Here is a 12,097-nt window from a genome sequence, read left to right as displayed (position 1 = left end):
GATTGGTCTTGGCTATATATGCAATTTTCTTTTCTGTCTATTTTCATGAGTGCATTATAGTTTTAGTTTAGCTAAAGGATACTTCCTGAATTCACAGATTTTGATTATATTAAATAGGGCCTTACAGAGTTCAGAATAATAAGTAGAGAGGATAGTATCAAATAACTTCTCCTCTACAATTTATTTTATTCTACTGTTAATTCTCATTCAAAATAATAAAAATCTTCAGTCTCAAAAAGTAGGTCATGTCTAACAAACATTAAATTTTAGACATCCTTCTACCATTAGAGAAATCAGAGATATGGTATATTTAGTGCTAGCATCATCTTCTCTGGAAATTTGTAAATGAATCATTTTTGCAGCCCTTTAAAGTTTCAGGCAAATCAATAAAAAATATTATTTACATGGTGCCCTCCAAATTACTTTTTTAAAAATACCATCATAAGTTGTATATAGATGTATAATAAGGAACAAACACATGTTTACATGTTACCACATTTGGGCAGAGAAAACATGCTGCTATCTCTTTTGTACATATGAGGAAATTGAGGCACAGAGGGATTAAGTGAATTGCCCAAGGTCGTTTGACAGTGTGTCTTATTGAGTCACATGCTTTACCCTACCATGCCACCCAACTTGCCTGTTAAATATATGTAAACATACATACATATCCATGTATGCATATGTATTTATACATATCTAAAGTCATTGTCTTTGTTCTACATCTTTATTTTACCTAGTCCTTTGCCAAACTCAAAAAAAAATTGTGCAATCACAATGGTAATATCAAAACCTAAGCATAAATTTCTTCTCTTTTGAGTGACTACATTTCTGTTTTTCTTTGTTTCAGTTAAATATTAGACAGTCATGAATTTCTTATAAATACCTAGTTATATATCAGTGGTGTCTAGTATTCTTAGATATAATTATATTCTTCTTTTATGATTAAGCTTTGCTTCTATTCTTGATTAGTAATTTCAACTTTCCAAGAAATCATGATAGATTTTCACATTGCAGAATATTTCGTTTTCAGGATATTCTAGTTCCTAAAGTGTGATGACTCAGCTTCCATGAACCTTAGAAGCCCTACATACATTAACCCATATGGGAAGCAGTGAAGTTGTATTCCTCTAGCAATCCAAATTGTAGGAGCAGGGTGGTCCAAATAAAAAGTAATGAGCATGAAGCTTTATATATCAATTTGAATCCCTCTGCTAATGGAGCAATGTCCTCTACTCATTTGGAGGAAAGTAGATTATTTATAATGTAGTTTCCCTTCGTTAGAATAGGTGAGTATATAATAAATCTTATTTGTATACATAAATCATTTACACATAGACAAATTTATTAGGACAGAATCACTGAAAGGAAATTTGCCTGGGGAATCTTACCTCCTAAATCCACCATAATGAAACTAGTATTTCATCATGATATTTTTTGCCTCTGGAATAAGCTTTTTTTTTTTAACCCTTACTTTCCATCTTAGAATCAATACAGTATATTGGTTTCAAGGCAGAAGAGCCATTTGAATTAAATGATTTGCCCAAGGTCAGGCAGACTCAAACTCAAGACCTGCCATCTCTAGGCTTGGTTCTCAATCTACTGAGCCACCTAGCTGCCCCCTCAGTAGGCATTTGTTAAGCAACTGCTATATGCCACTATTTTAGTTGCTGTGGGATACAATTACAAATAGTCCCTGCCCTCAAAGAACTATATAGGGAGAGATAGTATATATGAAGTGAATGCAAAGTAATGGGATAGGGTTCTATTAGCAGCTGGAAGGAGAAAGATCTGTAGAAGGCAGCCATTGAAAGGTCAACTTTGAAGGCAACTCGGGATTCTGGGAAATACAAGTTGAGTGCATGGGGTGGGGGGGATAAGGACAGGACAAGGAGGTGAGTGATTGATAGGGACAGGCATCCAGTGCAAGAGCACAGAAATATGTGATGGAGTGATACAGGATGGACAGCTTAGATGAACTATAGGATATTTGAAGGGAAGTGATGTGTAACCAAACTGTAAGAGTAAAGAAGTTGGAGCTAGGTTGTGAACAGCTTTAATTGCTCAACAAAAGATGTGGTAACTGCAGTGCATAAGGTAACCTGAATGCACTGGAGTTTGGGAAGTGACATTGGAAAATCTCTTTGGCAGCTGTGTAAAGAATGGATTGGAGAGGGGAGAAATTTTAGGCAAGGAAATGAAATAGACTATGCAAGGTGAGAAAGCTTAGACTAGTGGGAAGCATATAAGACAGACTTAATAGTCTGCTATGGCTATTTAAGGTTTCAAACCTGGGTGACTAGAAAAATGGTGGCAATCTTGAGAAAAATGGGGAAATTTGAGAGAAGGATAGCTTTTACTGTAAAACTAACCATAGAAACCCAATAATGTAAATCAAGTCAGTTTTATTCCCAGCATGAAAATAATATACACGCATAAACAGTTTCTGTTATCATTGTTACTTTCTTACAAAACCTTTGCCATTTTTGATAAGGGCAGAAACTGAATGAGTGTGTGAGGTCTAGACCTGTGGTGGTGATATGTGTGCCAGAGGGGGCACACGTGCTGTTGCCCCAGCACAGAGTTCACCAGAGTTCATTATTAGAAAGGCAGAGGGATGCTGGGCTGGACTGCTTCACTCCCCCTCTCCGCATGCACCCGAGGACATTGCCCTCCCCTCTAAAAGGTTCACCATCACTGCTCTATACTGTCTGTTGTTTTTAAATCATCCAAGTTACTGGTACTTTTCATTTTTCTATCTAATTTTAGACAAGTATTACATAAAATTTGTCTCCTCCCCCCCCCACACCCTTTTTGTTCAAGGCTTTCTGTGAAACTCTAGAAGAAACAAACTATCGATTACAAAAAGAGCTACTTGAAAAACAAAAAGAGGTGGAATCACTGAAGAAATTGCTAAATGAGAAACAACTGCATATAGATACAATAGAGAACAGAATTAGGTATGTTATGCTATCATGCAATTTTGAATAATATTTTAATACTCTTAATAAATTTCTCTATAATAGATAATTATTTGCATGTAACTTGGAAAAAAAAACCTTAAAAACATTTCTCCAATTCTGAAAGTCACAGTTGGAATAAATTTGTCAGCATTTATATCTTTTTATTGCTTAACCTATAGAGGAAATGTTAAGTATTCTTGAAGTACTAAAATGTTGGGGTAGCCAGGTGCTCATTGGATAGGGAGCCAGGCCTGGAGACCAGAGGTCCTGGATTCAAATTCATACACTTCTCATGTGACCCTGGCAAATCACTTAACCTCAATTGCCAACCCTTTACCACTTCTATCATGGAACCAATATCTATATCAATTCTAGGACAGAAGGTAAGGATTTTAGAAGGAAAAAATAGTAAAATGTTCTTTGGATGTGTTTTGGAAGGGTTGCTATTGGGAGTATGATAGAATTTTGAGTGCATTTTCTCCCATCCCTAGCCCCACATTAATTTCTCTTAACTTTTTAAAAGTACTGCTTTTTATCATGAATTTGACAAAAATCAACTAACAGATTTATGTGAAACTAAACTTCTTTTACATTCATTATGGTTTTACATACATTTTAATTTTATAAGCTAATAATTAAACTGCCTACTTTGTCATGTACACCTTCCTTCTATGTATTTTGTAAACTTTTATTGACAACTATTTTCTTCCTTCCCTCCTTTTCTTCTTTTTAGAAAATCACTATCCACTTTTCTTCTCTTCTCTTACTTTTCAGAACTTCTAGAAAAGGGTGGGGGGAAGTCCTCAAGTCCTCCTGCTTTTTCTTGATAATGGTAATCATAGCTTAGTGACCCACAAAATACTATCACATATCATACCTATTCAAGGTAAAGGAACAATTGTGATTCTCCCTAGAATTAACATCCCTTAATTTGAAAACCAAAATAAAAGCATAGAGAAATAACCTTCCCTCAGATTAATTGTGACAGTTTAATTTCCAGGAACCCTAAAAAAAAACACACACAAACACTGCATGCATGCGTTCATGCACACACACACACACACTTTTAAAAATTACCATTTAGCTTTATGAAACTGTTCCCCAAAATAGTGGGAAACTGAGGTCCTTCATTCAAGTTTTGGGAAAAACACAAACTTGATATTTATGGAAGCTCTGGCAGAAAAAAATATGGTTCATTTAGTAAGACTGCTGCTCTTATCTTTTGAAAAATCTTAACTTTAAAAAATGAGTAAATGGCATACATCTTAAAAGGTTTCAATTTCAAATTGAGTTTCTCTTATATACATGTTTGAGAAATAACATTAACCAAAATAATGCTTGAATGTGGAAAATATGGAATCTTATTTTAAAGAGGCTACTTTCATAGAGTAGTAATCTTTCTGTTTTGTAAACTTGTAGACAACTACTGCTGACAATTGTTATTTTGTGTTTTGCAACTTTAAAACTAAAAATGCATTTTAAATATTGGTAGAAATAAACTGGTTTTTATTGCCAACTTATTTCATTAGGTTATTGTCTTTAGAACATGAAGAAACACTTAGAATTTCAAGAGAAGGTGAATGTATTCGAAAGATAGAGTCTTCTGCAATTGAAGCAGATCAAGATAGCTTGGATGAAAAAAACAGGTATGTTATATTTAATATAGCATGGCCTTACTAATGTTAAATTATTAAAGGAAGGTGATTCCAAGTTGTAGAACATTTTAGAAGTATTCTCCATTTTATAAGAATTTCCATTAAGAACAACCAAATGACTAAGGCTCTATGGCAAACAGAGAATTTAAATGATCTGCCTGATATGTGATATATGCCCATATGCCATGCCCTCATGACTTCTGTGGTCAATGTGCAAGCTGGTCTCCCTCCTAAAGGGAGAAGAAAAGTTAAAGGGACTTTTCTCAGGTTAACAAGGAGAATGAATTGTTCCTCTGAAAAAGAAGAGCTTTCTTACAAAAATGAACAATATGGAAATGTGTTTTGCGTGATTTTATTTTATATATATAAAACACCAGATTAGATTTCTTGCAAGCTCCAGAAGGGGAGAGAGAGACCATTTAGATCATATAACTTTGGAAAATTTATGTAGTTTGGGCATCTGGGTGGCTCAGTTTGAGAGCCAAGCCTAGAGATAGGAGGTCCTAGATTCAAATGTGACCTCAGACACTTCCTAGCTGTGTGACCCTGGGCAAGTCACTTAACCCCCATTGCCTAGCCCTTATCACTCTTCTGCCTTGGAACCAATACACAGTATTGATTCTTAGGGGGAAGGTAAGGGTTTTAAAAAAAGAAAGAAAATAAAGGAAATTTATGTGGAAAATTGTTATTACATGTAATTGGTTAAATAAAAAATCTATATGAAAATAAAATATATTTTGGAAATGTTAAATAAAAATTAAAATTTTGTAAGCAAATTGTTTAGCAAACATTTTTTTTTAAACCGTTACCTTCCATCTTGGAGTCAATACTGTGTATTGACTCCAAGGCAGAAGAGTGGTAAGGACTAAGCAATGGGGGTCAAGTGACTTGCCCAGGGTCACACAGCTGGGAAGTGTTTGAGGCCAGATTTGAACCTAGGACCTCTTGTCTGTAGGGCTAGCTCTCAATCCACTGAGCTACCCAGCTGCCCCCTCAAACTTTTTTTTTTTCCAGGAATAATAAGGTGATAAATACTCAGCCTCTTCAAATTATCCTGCATTCAGCATTAGAGACATCCAAACAAAAACAATTTTACTGTATTTTTTCAACTGCAAGAGCATAATCTAGTTCATAAAGATGCTACAAGTGATTTTAGACTAAACTATCTTAATGTGTTTTTTAATATTAAAATCCATTATTTTTATCCTTGGAAAAAATTAGTTACCTAGGATATTTAATATAGTTCCAATATCAGAAATAGTGCTGGTTTGGTCAATTTTCTAGTGAAGTGGTTTTGAGGTTTTGTTTTTCTTGTTTTTGTTTTTGATCATTGTAAGTTATAAACAACAGAAAAAGAGTAGATTAGATCATCTTAATAGTCTTCTGTTTTAATTAAATGATCCATAGTATGAAAAACTATGAGGAATACTGATAGAATTAAAGGATTTTGCAAACAGTGTAGTCTGTAGAAGCTTCAGGAGCAGGTCCTGTCCAGCAGGAGACAACCCTTCACATGATGAGCATTAATTAAGAACCATACATCTTTATTAGGCCAGATACAATCCACAAGCCATAGACTTCTTATCACTAGTGTCCCATATATAATTCAGTTAGAATTTAGGGGAGTTGGGTTTTTATTCTGGCTGATTTGTTTGTTTTTATTGTTTTGGGTGGATAACCTTTACCTTCTGTCTTAGAATCAATACTCTGTATTAGTAAGGGCTACCCAGTGGGAGTTAAATGACTTGCCCAAGGTCACACAACCAAGAAGTATCTGAAGCCAGATTTAAACCCAGGACCTCCTGTCTCTCAATCCTGATCTACCTGGCTGCCCCCTCTAGCTCCAATTTTTGTTGATTTTATAAATTCAGACAATTTACTTGTCTGCCCTGTTTCTAAATTTTATGATTGCAATCACCCAGCATACTCCAGAAGAATTCTGGGGACATTAAAATTAAGTAACAGATGTGGGATGTACATTGAGGTGTTATAGCACCCAAGATAATATTACTATTTTGGTGGCAATAATTAAAAAGTCACTCTAAAATGGTGCTTAATGCTAATATAATCAAAATATGACTGTTTACTCTTGTTACATAAGTTACTTTTATAGATTCTTTATAAACGGAAGATTTAAATACTTACATAGTCAGTTTCACAGCAGACTTTTAAAGGTGATAACATACCTTGAGTTCATTCATTAAGATAAGTTTTATTGTTGTTCTAGGTCTGATAAGGTTCCCAAGAGTGGCTGGACAGATTGTGAATCTGAAAAATCAATAACTGAAGTGGAGGTAGCTGAAGTGGCCTACGCTGCTGAAGAAGAAGAAGAGTAAGAAATCAGCAGCGACTGCTGCCAAAATCTGAAGATTTAGCAGTTTGGACTGGATTATGTTTTAGCAAAAACACTTATTTAAAAACTAGAACAGGAATTGTAAAGCATTTACTGAAGAAGAAAAAAGGATGCACATTTGAAATGTTTACATAAACAAAATCATAACTTATTGACATAGGAAATATATGCAATGCTGCTTTTGATTTGCTTTTATCTAGCATTTATATTTAATATATTAAAAAGGTCTAGTTAGGATTCTATTAACCTAGACCCATATTCTTAAGTACTGTACATAAATGATTATGATATTTTGCCAATATATTTTAAGCTATATGCATATTACATATATATAAAATCACAAGTAATATTAGTCAAATGGAAATTACATTTGTGAAGGCTACTTGTCTTAGACATACTTTTAATTGGTTAAAGTTAAAGGAATTTATTGTAAAAATATAAGAACAATTTAAAACAATGATTTTACGTACCTTAAATTTAAAAAAAATTTTTTTTTTCATTTTAATGCTTTAAAGAAAAAAAAAACTTGTTGGTATAAAATTAAAAGTTCCTTAATAGTTATGATTGACTCTCCCTTTAAGGTTCTGGGAAAGAAAGTAATAAAAGGTAAAATAACTAATTCATTGGTATCCAGATATTGTATTATCTACACCCCTCATTGTTATAATTCTGTATTGTGTTTTTCATTCAATACTTTAATATCTCATCTTGAACTGTAGATTTAATGAGCTTGCCTTTTCCCCAAACTACTACCTCTTCTTGCTAATTAAGATACGCTCTTTTGAAAATGTATTCTAGATAATCTGAAGATAACTGATTTATAACCAAAAGAGAAAGCCATACTTTCTGCCGGGTTAATAACTAGTTTGATCTGATTGCAGTGTAGTTGAGATGTTTTAGTATGTTATAGCCTATTTTTTCCAAAATGTATTTATTTAGCCAAGTGATGCACTTTACAATAATTAAAACTCCTTTGTGCCAAGTTTAATTGGTTAACTTCATTAGAGAGAGGAGTTAGGAAGAAAAGATTATGTAGTGCCTTTAATATTTTACTATTACAGAAGTCTTAGAATTCTTTGGATCAGCTTTGTGAAACTTCTTTAATGTTTATTTTGGTCCCTGCCTTTAGTTATTGGAAGTGCCTTTGTTTTTTTTTTCTCCAGTGAGAAGTTGTTCCATGTTTTTTGTCCATACTGTTTGCTTAGTGCTATTAATGCTAGCATGACTATGATGCATAGTTTGAAAACTAAGTCAGTATGTTAGGCTTTGTACTTATATATGTATGTGTGTGTTGTTTTTTTCTAGAAATAGAAACTGATAAATAAAATTATGACTGCATTTTTTAAACTTTTTTAATATTTTATTTCTGTTCCATTTTTACTAATAGATGGCTATTATTTCAAATTCTAGTAACAAACATTTCCAAAGAATAAATGTTTTTCTCCTTTGAGTCTAACTTATAACATACTTTGGCATGAAAGTACCAAAAATCTAATTTAGGCTTTTATAGAAAACAACAAGCATTTATTAACCTATTATGTTCAAAGCATAACAAAAGATTAACAGGGACTCCACTCAAGAAGTTTACAATTCTGTTAGTAGGACAAAAACAAGTGTGTGTAATATTTCAAAGATTTATTACTGGACTCATATAGTATATCTTTCTCTAAAGGAAACATCTTAGTTCATTCTTCATGGATTATTTTGATTGGAGAAGAAGATAATTCATTTTCCTAGTGGCCAACCTGCTGCTGCTGCGCTTCTCTAAAATTAGCTTTGTTGACATTCAGTGTACCAGAGATCTTTACTAAAATTCTTTTAAACTTAGAAAGACCTGCCAGAGTTTATACTAGACTTGAATAACATTTGAGAACCTATTTTCATTTCCATGTGATAAAAAGGTACCTGAGTAGGATTTTGTTTCTCTGGAAATTTTTCATAAATCACCAGAGTATATTTGTTGTTGCTTTTTATTGTACATAGAAAAGGAATGAGAATTTCTTTGATTTACTTTTAAAATATCCTAGATTTTCTACCACAATATAGAAATAGTTAAAATATTTAATGGTTTTTAGATTTAACCGTATTGATTTTTGCCAAATTATTGAAATATAATTTATTTTGAAATTAGCCAAAATTTTAATCCCTAAAATTATCTTTAGAATAGAAACATCATAATAGTTTTGCAGGAACTTGGAATTTGGGGATATTTAGAGAAAAACTACTAGTTTGTATTTAGAATTTTTCTTTTACTTTGTAATTTTATTTTCAGTATTATATTTACTTTCTGAATTTCTTCTGTACAATGGAAAGTATTGCAGTTTCAATGGTAAATGCCTTATTCTGTCTATTCTATGTGTCATTCCTTTCTCCCCCTACCTCCCTTAGGGTAAATTTGAAATTTAAATGTTTAACTTAGAAGAGGGAGAATTTTTTTCCCTTAAGTTTGCCTTTTATATTCCTGATAATTTTTAGTTTTCATGCATAGTTGTAGTGGACTTCAAATATAACCAGCATTAATAAAATTGAATATAATTCATATAGAAAGCAATTTTGTGGCTAGTTTGTTAGCACAACTTAATAAAAGTCCATATATTGATAGTGCATCAAGATATAGTACTACTTTTTAATTGGAAATTTTGTTAACTCAAAACAGTAAAAAATAAATATTCTCATCCAGGGAGAGGAAGGAGAGTGTGGATCTCGAAATAACTCAGAAGTCTTTTTTTTTTTTGAACCCTTACCTTCCATCTTGGAGCCAATATTGGCTCCAAGGCAGAAGAGTGGTAAGGGCTAGGCAATGGGGGTCAAGTGACTTGCCCAGGGTCACACAGCTAGGAAGTGTTTGAGGCCGAATTTGAACCTAGGACCTCCCGTCTCTAGGCCTGGTTCTCAATCCACTGAGCTACCCAGCTGCCCCCCAGAAGTCTTTCTTTGCTTCTCACAACTGTGGCTAGAACAGATCAAAAAAAATTTGTCCTAGTAATACTGCTACTTGGGGTTTTATCTCAAGGAAATTTTTAAAAAGTGTTAGAATTAAAATTCTCTGGAATTTTATATATTTATAATTAGTTATTAGATAGTAAAAGTTAGAGTTGGAGAGAAGCACATGGTCACATGGTTGTGCCTAGCTAATCTGAGTTTGCCAGCCCACTCATGACTCCATTCATTAGCCAAGAGAGGCCAAGCCAGTCTTAAGTCAGAAAGACCATGTGCACTGCTTCCTAGACAAAGCCCAAACACAGGCTATTCTGCAGTAAAGTTCTTGGACCAAGAACTAAAAACCAAGCCCCCTCCTATTTCCTGTACCCCTAATTTTTTTCTCTATAAAATCCTATCCCCTACTTCTACCATCCTGAGCCTGGCACATACCCCAAATTACAATTTTGGGAGCTTATTATTCACACCCTCCCTTAAACATCCTAAGACATCTCTAATTGGAAGTTATTTGGAGGGTAGTCCATCAAAACTCTCAACCCCTCCCCAAGAGAAGCATCATCTCTTTTACTTATTAATCAGGAAAAAAGGAATCAAAGTCCCTATTTTATTTCAATAGTCATATTATTCCCTATTTCAAAGTCCCTATTTTAATTTTAAAAACCATTAGTCCCTAAGATAATATAGTATATTCTTGATTTTTCCTGCTAATTAGAGAAAGCAACAACATACATTTTTAAAAATTGATCTGGTTTTGAAATGTTTTTTGATTATCTTTGTTTTAGGGTATTCAAATTAGTTTGCATTCCTAAGTAAAAAGAGAATGTGACCCAGAAGCTTGTTTTTAGGAGCAAAAAGAAGCCAGTTCAATATCTGAATTCTTCCATAAATGATTCCTCTCTCCTCCATTATAAAGACTTGGCTAACTTTTCAAAGTATTCAGTTAAGAGACTGCTACATCTTTATGCTCACTTTTTCAGTTTTTCAAAATTCAAGATACTCCCCACCTATAATTTTATGAAGTTCTCAAAAGAAAACTGATTCATTTTTAAACCAAGTATACCTGCAAAATTGTTCCACTATAATACAAATTTTTACCAAAGATCAGCTGTCAACCATAATGCAGTCATTTGGAGAATACAAATTTATTACAAACACTAGCTAATGATAGTCTAGATAATTTATTATTCTAGAGTAGTTGTCTCCAAACTTTAAGCATCCTCACCATACCCCATACTCCAAGTAGAATGAGATCAACTCATTGGAGAGTAGAAATATTGATGGCATCCTTCCCTGTCTTCCTATTGTGCTTGGTTCCTATACAACCACACCATTTTCTTGGCCCATTATAGCTCAACTCTACCCCTTTCCTCCAAAGGGTTTTGGTGGTGGATAAGGGAGTTGGACCCTTAGCCGGGCAGTTACATAACCTATCAAACCCAAGAATCCACTGCAGCTGGACAGTTAAAACTCCCCATCAACCCTATTCCCAACACTTACAGATGAAGAATTAGTGGGTGGAATTTAAGCTTTGGGACAGTAACTATTGAATAAGACCTGTCTTTTTTTTTTTTCAAAGAAAGTGTTACACAGGAAAGGATTATGATTTGCACTGCAAATATCACTCTATTAGATTTCTTTCCCCTTCCCTCTTTAAGATCAACTTCCATAGTTCACATTCTCCCCGTTTCTTAATCTCCTTATCTTTGACTTCATTCAACTGAAAATGCTCTCTTCAAAATTGTCAATGATCTCCTAATTGTCAAATATGATGCCCTTTTCTTAGTCCTCTTTCTTTTTGACCAATCTGGTATTTAAAATGGTAAACTGTTCTCTTCCTATTTACTTAGACTTCTTTTGACTAAGGAGAACAATAAAAATATTTTGTCTATAAGAACTCTCATATCTGCATATTTCACAAATTTTGAAACAGTTTTCTAAGCTGTTTAGAAATCTTCCAATTGAAGGATTGTATTGTATTTTGAACCAAGTTGTTACATATTAAAATGCAACACCTTTTAATTAGTTTTCAAAAGCAACTGTTTGGCATCAGAAAAAATAGAAATATACTCACTGAAATCAACAAAAACCTTTGCATAATTGGTGGAGAATCGAAAATGCTTATTATGACTTATGTAATAGTTAAAATTTAGGAATATGGGGAGACTGAGGCAGGTAGAAATTTGTTT

General features: G+C 33.4%; 1 protein-coding gene across 2 annotated transcripts in view; it reads left to right on the top strand.

Annotated features, from left to right (window-relative positions):
* Window positions 1-8,318, top strand: part of SNX16 (sorting nexin 16) — a 32,732-nt gene extending 24,414 nt beyond the window's left edge. For both annotated transcript variants that reach the window (XM_001377115.5, XM_007486898.3), the window contains exons 6-8: window positions 2,824-2,960; window positions 4,493-4,609; window positions 6,846-8,318. In XM_001377115.5, coding sequence (XP_001377152.2) covers window positions 2,824-2,960; window positions 4,493-4,609; window positions 6,846-6,954 — 363 coding nt within the window. In that variant the 3' untranslated portion in view covers window positions 6,955-8,318. The remainder of the gene's footprint in view (window positions 1-2,823; window positions 2,961-4,492; window positions 4,610-6,845) is intronic.
* The last annotated feature ends 3,779 nt before the right edge of the window (window positions 8,319-12,097 follow it).

This window comes from Monodelphis domestica, chromosome 3 (assembly GCF_027887165.1).
Source record: "Monodelphis domestica isolate mMonDom1 chromosome 3, mMonDom1.pri, whole genome shotgun sequence".
Classification (NCBI taxonomy): domain Eukaryota; kingdom Metazoa; phylum Chordata; class Mammalia; order Didelphimorphia; family Didelphidae; genus Monodelphis; species Monodelphis domestica.
Note: the sequence above shows the minus strand (reverse complement) of the source record. Positions and strands in the feature narration are given on the sequence as shown.